The sequence below is a fragment of the Rhineura floridana genome, chromosome 10 (assembly GCF_030035675.1).
Source record: "Rhineura floridana isolate rRhiFlo1 chromosome 10, rRhiFlo1.hap2, whole genome shotgun sequence".
NCBI lineage: Eukaryota > Metazoa > Chordata > Lepidosauria > Squamata > Rhineuridae > Rhineura > Rhineura floridana.
Window position 1 is genome coordinate 62,984,617 of NC_084489.1, and position 15,007 is coordinate 62,999,623.

A 15,007-nucleotide genomic window follows, 5' to 3' on the forward strand; every position below is an offset into this window, starting at 1 on the left:
TGGAAAAGCCAAAATGAATTCACTTACTTTTTGTATAAGCGTTTCTACAATTTTGTATTGATCTGGCATATGGGTAACCATGTGTGTCATGTTATCTTCCGATGTTCTCACAAGGGTTGGCCCAAATACTATTGCCAGGTTTCTTGGTTCCATCTGACATGTAAAGAAAAGAAATGTGATTTACTCATTAGCAGAAGGGATGCAGTTCTATATTTATATATAAAAAAGCATAAGCCCTGACATTAGACATATTCACAGATGATAAGGCTATCAGTGGCTCCTAGTCATGGTAATATATTATCTCCAGTATGAGAGATATTATGCCTCTGAATCAGAGCTTGGAAAGGTTACTTTTTTTGAACTACAATTCCCATCAGCCCCAGCCAGCATGGCCACTGGATTGGGCTGATGGGAGTTGTAGTTCAAAAAAGTAACTCTTCCAAGCTCTGCTCTGAATACTAGTTGCTGGGGAACACCAGCATGAGAATGTGATTGCCTTTCCTGCCTGCCAGCTTCTTTTGCTCCATTTAGTCCACTTTTTTCTACTTGTACTGGAGGTTAACTCCTCAGGACCTCAAGGAAAGGTCTGTAAACACCTGCAATTGAATCTGGACCCTTCCTTCTCATTCTAAAGGTACAGAGCTCTGTGTTGCTCCCTAAACAACTTAGATCCCAAATATCTGAAAGACCATCTCTTTCCCGACAGAACCTCTTAGGTATTTAGATCAGCAGAGGGGGTTGGAATCTCAGGGGGGCAGTCTGGGAGAGGGCATTCTCTGTGGCAGCCTCTAAGCCGTGGAACTCCTTCCCCACCGAATTCATTGGGCAACTTCATTGTACAACTTTCAGTGTATGCTGAAGACACACCTCTTTACCCTTGCCTTTGACACCAGAGATGTATATTTTTAGGGCCCGCCCTATTTTCTGTGATGTTGTTTAGGTTGCTTTTGGTGGGATAACAACAACAACAACAACAAGTAGTAGTAGTTCTGAGGCTTCAGCCCAATGCTGTACATATGGCTTTCCTAGACACGTTAGGCAGTTGTTATTCTGCAAACATGCACTCAATAACTGAGCTGCAGTTGCTCCCATTTAAAAGGTACGTTTCTCCTGCAATAGGTTTTACATTTGTAGTCCTCCATTCAGAGTATGGGTTCCCTAGTCACCACACCATGCAGCAGCTTCTCCAACCAGGGGATTTAGGCACTGAAACACCCCTACCCATCTTCTCTGCCAAGTGTCCGTAGCTGCAGCTTAGCTGGAGGGAAAAGTTGTTTCAAAGCCTAGCAAGGTCTTCCTCCCTTAGAGGCTGCAGAGCCAAGTACACCACTAGGGAAAAAATAAAACAAAACTACTCTTGATCAACGCAGCGCTCCCCTGCCCCCATTACCCCTTATCTCAGGCTTAGAATCTCCCTCTTCTGCCCAAACTGCAACTAGAAAGCAACTCATTAAGAGGAAGGGATGGCTACTGTTTTCATAAGCGGCTCATGAGTTTTTTCAAGTCCCTTTTTGCTTCTTCACCTGCTTTTCATAGATATGCTAATTACTGGGTTTCTCTAGCACTCGCAGTGGCACGCCAGCAACAAAACTCACTAGGAGAAGAAAGTGCATGTTAAAATATAGTGAAGGCTCAAACGGTCTGGTCTGAGTTTTATATTGTGAAAACCACAATACAGTGCTATTATTATGGCTCCAAAACCAAACAAAAAAACCTTAACACAACCATCATGAAGATAAGCCCTCTGAACATGCAATTCAGTCACCTTGTTCTTCTCTGAGTTTTCTGCTACAGTTTTCAGGTGTGCAGAAAGAAATTTGAGTGTTTCATAATGGTGCTCAGGTAAATCATGGATCTGAAACACATGATTTTAGTATTAAAATAATCATAAATTATTGCAAATAATTTGCATAAGTGAGTATATAACCAAAATCAGCATACCAGCCTTTTTAGTGTTTTTAGTCGCTCCACAGGATCTTCTTTTCTATTGGCATCTATGAAATCTGCGTATTTGTCTGATAAGAGAGGAAACAGTTATTTTACTGCAAGATGTCATATAAAACATAATAGATTAAAAAAAGGAAAAGAAATACAGTATGGCATAAGCAGAGAAATGGAATGCACATTATAAATTCATTCATCTGCAACAAGCAGATGATTCAGCCTGTGTAAGTCTATGTCTCCTGTCTACTAAAAAATTCTATAGAAACATATTTATCCAGACATATAGGCTACACATTAACTCCATAAGCGGTTCTATGAACATGATATGAATTTCAGTTGTAAAGAAATCTCATTTCCATAAAGCAGTGCTTAACTGAGGCTTAAAATAAACCAATATATATTCTCAACCTCTTTTTAAAAACATTTTTACTTTCAAATATTTTTATTATAACAACTTGAAAAATTACTTAAATACATACTTTACACTTTAAAGCATATTTTAAAACAAGAAAATTACATATAAAGCTATAAAAGGGCAGAGGGGAGATAAGGTAACAGATGAATTCAATGCAAACTTATGGGGACACACATAATAAACCAGCGTTCATAATACAGTAATTATGGAAATTAGTTAAGGCTGCAATCCCAGTGTAAGATAGTGTGGGAAGGGAGAATTGAAGACAGCTGAACCATCTCATCCAAACAGGGCCAGTGCTGGCATGTTCATCGCCCCCCCTGCAAATTATAGATCGGCGCCCTTACCTTTTATCATTTTTTTGGTTCATTTTTCAATTCAAATGTTATAAAAAATGTAACAAGGCAAATAAGGACAACTAAGAAAATCATTACGGAGTAGGAAAATGTTTTGTGTGAATAGTAAAATAAAGTGAAAAGAAAACGACCTTTTTGTATTGCCTTTATTTAGCAAAAAGATAAATTAGAAGTAATCCTTACTGAGGTCAATATCTTACTCCTGTGCCAAGTAACTAACTTTACCGACTGAGCCAATGCATCCTTACTCAGAAGTAAGGCCCACTGAGTTCAATAGAGGTTACTTTCAAATAAAGGAACCACTATAGAGTCATCTAAGAGCCAGTGTGGTGTAGTGGTTAAGGTGTTTGACTGAGACCTGGGAGACCAGGGTTCGAGTCCCCACACAGCCATGAAGCTCACTGGGTGACCTTGGGCCAGTCACTGCCTCTCAGCCTCAGAGGAAGGCAATGGTTAACCCCCTCTGAATACAGCTTACCATGAAAACCCTATTCATAGGGTCACCATAAGTCGGGATCGACTTGAAGGCAGTACATCGTCATCATAGAGTCATGAATCTAAGAAGTGCCTTTGCGGATCAGACCAAAGATCCATACAGTCCAGTCTCACTGCTTCCGACAGTGGTCAGTTGTACGCTTCTGAAAAGCCCACAAGGAGGGCATGAAGGCAATAACCCTCCCCCAGGTTTATCTCCTACCAGATGGTATTCAGAGAAGTATACTGCTCTTGCCTCTGGAGATTCTGGGTTGCAGTCAACTAAGTTCTACTCAGAGTAGACCCACTGAAATGAATGAACCTAAGTTAATCATGATGATTAACTTCAATGAGTCTACTCTAAGTAGGGCAAGTGTTGAATACCACCCTCTATTTATTAACAATTTTATTTACTACATTTGTAATCTTACTTTTCCTCCAATGAGCCCAAGGAACAATGTACGTGATTCTCCCACCAGATTTATCCTCACAATGACCCTGTGAGGTAGGCTGATTTTTGTTGTTTTTATTTGGTTTTAAATTGTATTGCTTGGGAATCCACGACCCCTTCATAGTGAATGGAACAGAAATTCGAGACACGCATTCTACAGGCCGTGACCGGACTTAGGGGTCTGAATTATGGAGCCTAAGATATCTCTTTAAAAGGCTATTTGCTCTTCCCTCCATTCCCTCCCCTTCTCTCTGGTATGTTTTAATGGGGGAGGGCATTTTCCAGGCGTTTAAGATTTGTTTTCTGGGCTTAGGGGCGCCTCTGGCACCCCTCAAGCGTTGTGCCCTCCTGCCATGCTTACCTTGCTTACCATGTTACGCCAGCCCTGCATCCAAAGTCCGGCCAGGCTCTCATCAGCATGGTGGAAGTGTGAGAGGAGGAGCATTTTTGTGTTCCTCTGCCCTTTTCCTTCCTTTGTTTCTTTATTTTTAATTTCCCAATTAGCTACACTATCTCCGGGACCGTCATAGCAGTCCTGGTCAGGGAGCATGTTGGGGAACTCTGAAGAACCCAATGCCTTCCCCTAGTCCATCCCCAGCAGGCCCCCTTTTTGGCCCTACCTATGTTAAGAGCTCCCAAGTCCATAAGGCAAGGGCCATGGAACAGTGTGCAATGACAGGGCAGGGACATCAGACACTGGATCTCCCTCCCCAAGGTCAAACTTCTGTCTCCACCCTCATGGAGAGAGAGCCAATACTTCCTACAGCCCTGGGGCATCCTCCCAGAGACCATAAGATTGCAGGGTAAATTAATATTACAATACTGAGAAAACCCACAAGGTTCAGCAGCTTTATCTTCAAAATTGCTGTTCCAGAATTTGATAAACAAAGACCATTTTAGTCAGTTTTCTTGAACAGCTTCTTGAAAAATAAGTATGATTAACAATGCAGTATTTCATTTGCCTATCTATCATTGCACTTGTATAGATTTCCCTCTTTCTGCTATACAGATTTTTTGCAACATCAAATAAGTTAAACAGCAGTGCTAAATCTACTGCTTATACATTTTTCTTTAAGTAACCTAAAAGAATATTTTTTGGAGCAAGTGGGATATTATACCCTGTCACTCCTTGAACTTTATATGAAACTATTATCCCAACACTTTGTAGATTTGGACAAAACCAGAACAAACATATAAAGTTACCTGAATAAAACTGCATCTTCAACAGTTCCCCATAATGTTAGGATAAAATTTAAATTATCTGACTGTACTGGTAATTCTAAATTGGTAATTCTCTTTCAAATTAAGACAGAATACACTAGGAGGTTTATTCTTAAACAACCAAGTCCAACAGTCTTCAGGGATTTGTTGATTTCAATCCTCCCCATTTCTTTTTGAAAGAAAATATGATCATCTCCCAAATAGAAATCAAAGTATAGATTTTACTTACAAATGTTGTTGATCAAGGTAAGGTGACTAATAACTCAATTTTAGCTTTTACTTGGACATGCATTTACTTCTTCTGGGGTGGTATTCAACTAAATCCTACTCAAGGTAGACCCAATGAAAGTAATGAACCCTACGTAGTCACATCCATTTACTTCAAAGAGTTTACTCTAAGTAGGGCTAGCATTGAATACCACCCTATATATAAATATAAATTGTAACCACCTCCAACATCAACTTTTGCCACCTTTTTAATTGCTTGGCTCTTGCCTTAGACAGAAGCCTGTAACACATAAATTACAGGTGGTGAAGCCTATACAAAAGTGGTAAGACAGCTTCACTAGCTCAGTTTCTGTGTCAGGCTGCTGTCAAAGGTACAGGAGCAGGGCCACCAAAAGGTAAAAACCACAGTAACAACAAGATTTGAACATGTGACTTGTGACCACGAACTAGTGACCCCCCTAAGGACAGACCTGTATAACTTGTGACCCAACAGCTCAAATACAGCTCAACAGCCATGTATGGCAGGCTCACAAGGGCTTACAAAATCTCTTGTTCATCCTGCCTATAAAACCAGGAAGGGGGTGTCAAGCTACAATGACTGGTGGGATGTGCTTGATTTGTGGGGCCACAAGTTGTACAAGCCTGTGCATAGAAAGCTACCTTGTATTAGCTTAGACCATTGGTCCACTTAACTCAGCACTGTCTACTCTGATTGGCAACAGGTCTCCAAGATCTCAGACAGAAAAAGATCTTTCACATCACCAGCTGCCTGATCCTTCTAACCGAAGATGTCAGAATTGAACCAGGGACCTTCTGAGTGCAATGCATGTGCTCCATCACTGTATGATGGGTCCCTCACCGTCTTAAGCTATTTTAGAAATAGGCAAAAGCAGCTTACTTAATTTAAGCAACACTGAAATGAATTGGAACAATGCTTCAGGACTGAATTCGTGCCTTGAGATAAATAGAAAAAGGAAGAAAATAGTTCAGCCAACTAGAATACATATCTTCCATAGTGTAACAAGCAGAAGTCCTCAGAGTTTAGATGCTACTGTGAAATTAACAGAACAGTTATTTGATTTAAACCTTCACAGGCAATTTACAATGCAGTCTTTATTTAAAAACACCTTTTCAGTTTAGGGAAGAAACTCACCATTAGTAAAGAGAGGTTCTGGAAGTTTTCTGAAGAAGGATTTGAGCAAACTACTTATGACATTCAAGTCTCGCCATTTCTAAGAATTGAGAAACAAGAACATTTTTGTTAGCTCATAGCTGATTGCAGATTTTACAGGTAGAAATACATATGGCATCACTCACATCATCTTGAACATTGATGTCGGTCATTCCTTTGTTGAGCTCTTCTTGCATGCTTGAGATAGCAGTGTTATTTCCAGGAACCCTATAAATACCAGTATACTCAAGACCTCTTTCTTCAACAAGTCTGCAGCATATATCAACTATTAGTGGAATATACTGAAAAATCAAAGAGAGAGATTATTATTTTTGCCATATAATGTCTTGTAAACACAAGAAGCAAAATGTAAAAGTAAGATTTTTTTTTACTAATACCTTATTGTTTTGGGCAGGTGGACAGTCATCTAGTCTGACCCCAAAGGTCCCAACAGCAGATGGCTTTTTCTCAAAGGTTTTTCTCATGATATTGGGAATGTTTCGCCATGTACCTTTTGGTGGACTTGTCTCACCTTTTTCTAAATGGGAGAAAAGCAAAACAGAAAACTGAATTATTAAAACCATTCCAAGAACTATTTGAATGTGATTCCAAATTAGCTCTGAAACAAGAATCAACTTTCTTGGTTGAACAACCAGCATACACAGTAAGACCACATACATAGGAAACCTACAGCTCATCATAGACCATCCAGCAACCACCAGAAAGATTCTTAATTATCTGTTACTATTGTCTTATTGTCAACCCATGTCTGGCTTCCAAACAAACTCCCAATCTTTCCAAATTAATAACTAGGAGCAAGCTTCTGACACATCAAGAAATTCATTTGGATACAGTCCTGCCCTACATTAAAAAAAATAATAATTCAGAAACATGACTTCACCAGTTAGATACCTTATGCTGTCAAAGACAATTATTTGGGAAAATCAAGCAACCTTTGTGATCTGAAATGAATTTGTAAAAGAAACACACGACCCTGGACTAAATCAAATTTTGCATGTGTGAGTGAATATTTCTGACCACTTTCTAGAATGGTCTAGTTTTGTTGAATATTAATTCAGTGGCCACTATCCAAAGCTCTATGATGCATGCATAGAATTCCATGCAAGCACAGGCTGCCATATTCACTTAAATGTCTACAAAATATAAGCTGACCAAAATCGCTTTGATCCATGCTGGTTAGACATCAATTTAAAAACTTTATGTGGTGAACTGAGGCAATGTAGAAAATCTTCAATATTAATTAAAGGTAATTGATTTTATTAGTGGAAAATTAATGCAATACCCTCACTGCTGGATCTCACATACACGCTCTGCATTTGAGCATGGACATAGTAAATTTTATGTAAATGAAGAAAGGAAGCAATTAATTTTAAAAATCATTATGGTAGCAAAACATCTTCTAATATCAAGGGCTGCAACAATAGTTAACTGCAAGAAAAACCAAACAAATTTTTTCAACAATGGAATTGTGTTTCTGTTCCCAGTCCCTATCCCAAGGCCGAGCATCCTCAGTCCTTTTCCTGCAACACTGCAAATGTTCCTAATATTTCATGAACCTCAACATTTATACATTACTCTACAGCAAATCCAAAATCCCCAAAGTGATAGAGAAAAATCAAATATAATAGTATTATGTGGCCGGGGGGAGGTGATACACAATAAAGTACATTTTTAAGGAGAAGGTTGAAACTGACAACTCCAAAGAGTTTGTGAAGCTAAAATACAACTGAAGTTAAACATGCATGTTTTTGTGTACTGTGAGCCTGTACTGGTCATGATTCAGTATATCAGGTCTGAAGCTTCCCTTCCAGCACAAGAGGGGCTTTCCCTATTATTGGCTATAGGCAGATAGAGTTCCTTCTGTTGTAAGAGCCCATGAAGGGGAGACCCACTGCCTGCAAGGGGAAGAGGACCATTGCTGCCCAGGGAGGGAGAGCCATCTGCCTGCCTGTGCTGCTGCTGCTGCTGCTGGATAACATCTCTGCTCTCTCCTTCTTGGGCTCCTGCTCTGCACGTGGGCACCTTGCAGGACCAGGCCCCAGGTACTCAGCCAGCTGTGGCTGATACTGTTCCACCTGTCCCTTCTTTGGAGGGGATATATAAGCCGGCTGGCTGAGGGGGCTTGGGAGACCCACTGCCTGCAAGGGGAAGAGGACCATTGCTGCCCAGGGAGGGAGAGCCATCTGCCTGCCTGTGCTGCTGCTGCTGGAAGATTTCATCTACTTATATAGTGCTGGACGATGTTGGTTTAGCGGGTTGAATTGTATGGAGTGATTACACTCAAATGCATGTTGTATGTAAGGTGTAAGTTGTGTATTGTCTGTCTTATGTCGTATGTTATGTGTTGTATCTTTGTTCTAATTACATGTTTGTTGTATGTATGTTGTCGTGGTGTACAAGAAGTGACTGGCAGCCCCCGGGGGGTAAGGGGTGGGTTTTTATGTTTGTTATATTATTTAAGATAGGCCTGTCCAGCAGGCAATTAGGGATAGGGGCATGTGCAAACCAAGGAGGGATGAAACAGAAAAGGAGAGGGGCCAAGCTATACCAAGTTTGGGCGGCAGGTGCCGGATTGATGCTAGGGGCAGACCATGTCAATTTAGAGGAACATGGGATAGATGCATAATACCTATCCCGTGTTCCAGGTCTGCCCAAAACCAGAAGTTAACTGGGGGAAGCAGGATTCCTACCGACCTTCGATTGCTGATGTGTAATGCCAGGTCTGTGACCCAAAAAACATCTGTCATCCATGATATGATACTGGATGAATGCGCAGACCTGGTGTGTATCACGGAGACCTGGCTGGACAAGGCCTCAGCTCCCATCCTTAAGGCCATGTGTCCGCCGGGTTTCTATTATGCACAGCAACCGAGGGTAGGTAAGCGGGGAGGGGGAGTGGCAGTCATCTACCGGGAGTCTTTGATTTTCACCAGGCCTCCGCTCCCAAGGACCAAGGTTGTTGATTGCATGTACTGGAGGTTGGGCCCGAAGGGCAGTTTGGGGATCTTGCTCGTGTACCGCCCGCCCCGCTGCACGGCAGATTCCCTGTCCGAGGTGCTCGAGGTGGTCTCGGATGTATGAGCGTTGACCCCAGAGCTTTTAGTACTGGGGGATTTCAACGTGCATGCTGAGACCACCCTCAGTGGAGCCCCTCGGGATTTCCTGGAAACCATGGCTTCCTGGGAACTGCACCTTAATAATACTGAGCCCACCCATGTAGCCGGTCATGCTCTCGACCTTGTATTTGTCCTGGGAGCGGTAGGAAGTGTTCTGAAGTTGGAGGCTATTTCTTTTACCCCCGTGTCATGGTCAGATCACTATCTGGTGAATTTTGACATCTCGATGCCACACTCCCTCCGCAGGGGTAAAGGACCTATTAGAATGGTCCGCCCTAGGCACCTGATGGATCCAGAGGGATTCCTGACTGCGCTGGGGGAATTGGAACCTGCTGAAGGTCGCCCGGTCGAAACCCTGGTGATGGAGTGGAATGAGGGAATCACCAGGGCATTAGACCGGGTGGCTCCGAAACGTCCTCTCCCCCTGAATAGGACTCAGACGGCTCCGTGGTATACACCCCGGTTGCGTAGTCTGAGGCAGGAGGTGAGACGACTAGAGCGCCGGTGGCGAAAATCCCGTTCTGAAGATGCTCGAACACAGGTTAGAGCAGCAATAGCTGCCTACCATGTGGCAGTGAGGGCAACAAAGAAGGATTTCTTTGCTGCCTCTATTGCATCCGCAGAGTGCTGTCCCAAGAAGCTGTTCCAAGTGGTCCGAAGCCTGGTCGGTCCAGTTGCTCAGGAACCCTTGGAACAGTCAAAGGCTTCCTGTGACAAATTGGCAAAGCACTTTGCTGATAAAGTCGAGCACCTGAAGAACTTGATTCCGTACGCTGTGTATGCAGTGGGGGATCCAGAGTTGACCAATTGCAGTCCGGTTCTGTGGGATCAGTTCCAGCCTCTCCCTTCTGAGGATGTGGACAAGGTGCTTTCAACGGTAAAGCCTACCACCTGTCTGACTGATCCTTGCCCATCATGGTTTCTTATGAAATGTAGGGAGAAATTAGGCGAAGGGATCAGGGCGGTGGTAAATGCATCCTTGAAGGAGGGTGTTTTGCCACCAGCCCTCAAGGAGACAATTATAAAACCTATTTTGAAAAAGGCCTCCTTGGATCCTAAAGTCTTGAACAACTTTTGCCCCGTTTCAAATCTGCCATTTTTGGGGAAGATCATTGAGCGAGTGGTGGCTGGCCAGTTTGCAGCACACTTGGATGAAACGGATTATTTGGATCCATACCAATCGGGTTTCAGGACTGGACATAGTACTGAAACAGCCTTGGTCGCTCTGGTGGATGATATGAGGAGGGCATTAGACGGGGGAGAATCCACCTTTCTTGTCCTCCTGGATCTCTCGGCGGCTTTTGATACCGTCGACCACGGTATCTTGTTGGATCGCCTGGAAGGATTGGAAATAGGAGGCACTGTTTTGCAGTGGTTCCGTTCCTTTCTCTCTGACAGGCATCAACAGGTAGCATTGGGAGATGAGGTTTCAGACCCTTGGCCCCTCACATGCGGAGTGCCACAGGGTTCTATCCTCTTTCCCATGCTATTTAACATCTATGTAAAGCCGCTGGGAGCTATCATCAGGAGTTTTGGGCTGCGATGTCATCAATATGCAGATGACACGCAGCTCTATCTCTCCTTTAAATCTTCACCAGAGATGGCTGTGGAGACCTTGTCCAAGTGCCTGGAATCCGTGAGTGGATGGATGGGAAGGAACAGACTGAAGCTCAATCCTGATAAGACCGAGGTGCTACTTGTGGGTGACAGGGGGAGGTTGGGAGATGTTGACCTACAGTTTAATGGGGTGAGTTTACCCCTGAAAGATCAGGTCCACAGCCTCGGGGTGGTTCTTGATTCCAAGCTGTCCATGGAGGCTCAGATTTCGGCAGTGAGCCGGGCAGCTTGGTACCAACTACATCTCATACGGAGGCTGCAACCCTACCTCCCTATTCACCAGCTCCCACTGGTGGTACATGCCCTGGTCACCTCTCGATTAGACTACTGCAATGCGCTCTACGTGGGGTTACCCTTGAAAACGGTCCGGAAACTACAACTGGTGCAGAATGCGGCGGCTCGGTTGCTTACAAACAGCCGCCGCCGTGATCACATCACGCCAGTATTATTTCACCTACATTGGCTGCCAGTTGTTTTCCGGGCCCAATTCAAGGTGTTGGTATTAACCTTTAAATCCCTATACGGTCTCGGCCCAGTTTATCTGAAGGAGCGCCTCCAGTACCACAAATTAAGCCGCCCAACCAGATCAGCCACACAGGGCCTTCTCTCAGTCCCACCAACGAAAACAGCTAGGTTGGTAGGGACTAGAGAGAGGGCATTTTCAGTGGCGGCCCCCACTCTCTGGAACTCCCTCCCATTCGATCTTCGCCATGCCCCTTCCCTGGATATATTTCGCCAGGCATTAAAAACTTGGCTTTTTGGACAGGCCTTCAGGAATTCCGGGGAGGGCTAACTTTTTTGGGATATTTTATTATCTATTGATCGCCCTAACTGATTTCATGCTGCTGTGATTAATGATCGTACTGATTTTATTGTATTTTATCTGTATTGTATTGTAATTTACTGAATTTTAGTTTGTACGTTGCCTAGAGTGGCTTCGGCCAGATAGGCGACACAAAAATTAAATTTATTATTATTATTATGAAACTCCTACAAGCACCAAATGTTATGACCTATATGTAATTTTCTATGTGTTCTCACCAACTTTCTCTTTAGTGTAAATGTGGAGGAACTGAGACTAGTAATTATATTGATATACATTAACATAGGTACCTTTAGCAAGGAATTTCCTTTCAGATTCTTCCTTGGGAGAATGTGGACTCTGAGTTCTTTGCTCAGTTTTAGTGCCAAGGAACGTCTGCCGTATACTCAGGCTCTGACGAGGTGTTTTAGGGGATGGCTCTGTTTTGCTGCTTGATGCACTGAAAAACAAGACCCTACTGTTCAGAAGCAGAAGACCCATGCATCCAATCAACTGAACTACTAGACTGCATCATGGTCACTTACCTCATCATTGTGCTGTATTCTTTAATCCTCCAGCTAATCAGGTCCCTGCTTGTGACCCCTGTGTTCTGTAAAATGAATTGAGAAGTATTTTGCAAATCCTGCTTTAAATAACTCAGTAAACGAAAGTTTATCTAGTCACATCCAGGGGACAGAAAACTATACGGAAGACAAAAAAGGATAACTACTGAGTTTATGGTTTCAGTGGCTCAGGTATGTGCAGGCTTCATGCACCTGCACGCTTCCCCTTCACACAAGTGAGGAACCTGTTGACCAAAGCTCCCCATTATGTCCAAAGTGTGAAACTATCATTAATGGCCTACAAATAAAGCAGGGTAGACAGCCATGCTTTAAAGCTAGCTTCCGAATTCTGGCTTGTTTGGAAGCCACTGACCATAGTTCCTAACAGTGAACAGCAGCTTCCTAGTTTTGTTTACTCACTTGTGAGAAGGGGGAGCAAAGTGAAGGTGCACAAAGCTTGTGCATATCCTGGCTCAAGATCTGTTCATGCTCATATAGCCCATGTATTTAACATATCAAAAAGTGTGGGGAGGGGGAGGCAGGGCAGAATTCAGTGTATAAGTGATATGCTGTAAAGCTCCATCGTTTTCCGTAGACCTTAAACCAGGGTAGCCAATGTGGTGCCCACCAGATGCTGTAAACTATAACACCTATCAGCCCCAGCCAGCATAGCCACTCATCAGGTATGATGGGAGTTGTAGTCCAAAACATGGAGGGGACTGTGTTGGCCACTGCTGTAGTGGTTATTTTATATACTAAAACACTGAGGACAAAAGTTTGTAAAGAATACACCTTAATTACACTAATCTTGAATTACATTTATCTTTAATTAACTGTATGTGATTAATGGTTCTTAAAAATCACAACCTACTTGTGCACTTATATGCCTGCCAATTTACAATTTACACATGCATTGTAACTGCACTGTGAAAAACTGCAGCACCCTCTTGTCATGTTTTTATGACAAATCCTCTCTGGGAACAATTACAGTATTTCAGGAGACAAAGCCACTCAGAACCTAAATTGATTAAATACTGTGACTAATGCCTGTGTAAAAAGTCTCCAAGTATTCATACTCACATCTGCCCACCACTTTACTCATTTTTCTTAAAGAAGTGTGCTATTCTTAAAACTCTATTCCACATAAAACACATGATCTGCAGATTCAAATACACAGCAGTCTACTTTTAACAGACACTCTTCCTGGTTGATATTAGTGACTGATAATGTCAGAAGTAGCCTCAATATCCTTGAGTTATGAATGCATCACAGTGCGATCCTATACATGTCTACTCAGAAGTAAAGCCCTACTGAATTTAATAGGTATACCCAGGTAAGTGTGCTAAGACTGCTAGTGCGAGAGGAGTTATGTTAAGACTCTGCACGCTTGGTCTCTGTGCATGCAAGGTACAATATTTTTACGACGTTTAAATATTTAAACCTTAATATCAGAAGGCATTTTCATATGTGTGTAAGGCCTGGGTTTCACCCAAAATAGTTTTATGGCATCTTATGTTTTAAAACAATAGGATGCTTTAAATGGAAATTCAGATCATCTATGATATTCACTATTAGAAAGGACATACACTAAAAATACATAGCAAGATCTTAAAGAAAGAAACCTAATGAGTAGTAACTACAAGCTGCAATCCTATACACACTTAACCTTGGAGTAAGTCTCACTGAATAACAATTTCCTTCTCTACTGGCCTGAAAATCTTATTTGTTAAAGAGGTCAAACATAACACTTTATTAGAGCTTAGGAACTCTTCAGCACAACTCTATGCAATTTTACTCAGAAGTAAGTCTCATTGTGTTCAGTAAGGCTTACTCCCTGACAAATATGCAAAGAACTGATGCCTTAAGACATTTATTTTATTCAAATAACTTGTGCAAAATTTTTGTTAATAGTTTAACTTTTTAAAAAATACTGTTGGCTTTCTTTTTTGAAGGATCCCAATTAAGACTCTGATCCTGGCACAGACCTGTAAGTCAGGGATGGAGAACCTGTGGCCCTCCAGATGTTGATGGACTGCATGTGGAAGTTGTGGCCCAACAACATCTTGATGGTGACTGGTCCCCATCCCTAAAAGTAGTCAGACAAGGCCTGTAAATAGCAAACTCCATGCACTCCTTTTTCAGCAAGGCCAGAATATTCTGAGTGCAGCCAGCCCCATTAGAAATGCTACACTGGAAATTAGCTGCAGGAATACAAGAGTTGGGGATCGCCACTTCCTTTGCTGGTACATTTAGAAATTGCTGCACTAATCTTAAATCAGTCACTAAAAACAATAGTATTTTTCTTAGTGTTTATATGGAGTTTTCAGTGTGATAATGCAGAATTATTTAAATAATAGGACTTTCCTCCCTAAGAAATGAAAATAAAATAATAATTGTTAGTCTATCTACTAACTACCAGTAAAACTAGTTTGAGCTACTTTTATTTATTTATTTAAAGCATTGATATACCACTTTTCAGGTGAACCTCATAAAGAGGTTTACATTAGAACATATATAAATACAGAATAAAACCATATAAAAATTTTAAATCAGAAATCAATTAACAAACTATTGTAGAAAGATATCGTCTCAACTGCCTGTATAAGCCTGGTTGCAGAGAAGTTTTCA

At 42.1% G+C, this 15,007-nt stretch overlaps 1 protein-coding gene across 4 annotated transcripts in view; it reads right to left on the reverse strand.

Moving 5' to 3' along the window:
- Positions 1-15,007, reverse strand: part of ARHGAP21 (Rho GTPase activating protein 21) — a 166,972-nt gene that overhangs the window by 9,640 nt on the left and 142,325 nt on the right. For all 4 annotated transcript variants that reach the window (XM_061585848.1, XM_061585846.1, XM_061585847.1 and 1 more), the window contains 8 exons: positions 12,362-12,426; positions 12,128-12,276; positions 6,659-6,798; positions 6,407-6,562; positions 6,243-6,321; positions 1,942-2,015; positions 1,766-1,855; positions 28-153 (listed from right to left, as the gene is read on the reverse strand). In XM_061585848.1, coding sequence (XP_061441832.1) covers positions 28-153; positions 1,766-1,855; positions 1,942-2,015; positions 6,243-6,321; positions 6,407-6,562; positions 6,659-6,798; positions 12,128-12,276; positions 12,362-12,426 — 879 coding nt within the window. The remainder of the gene's footprint in view (positions 1-27; positions 154-1,765; positions 1,856-1,941; positions 2,016-6,242; positions 6,322-6,406; positions 6,563-6,658; positions 6,799-12,127; positions 12,277-12,361; positions 12,427-15,007) is intronic.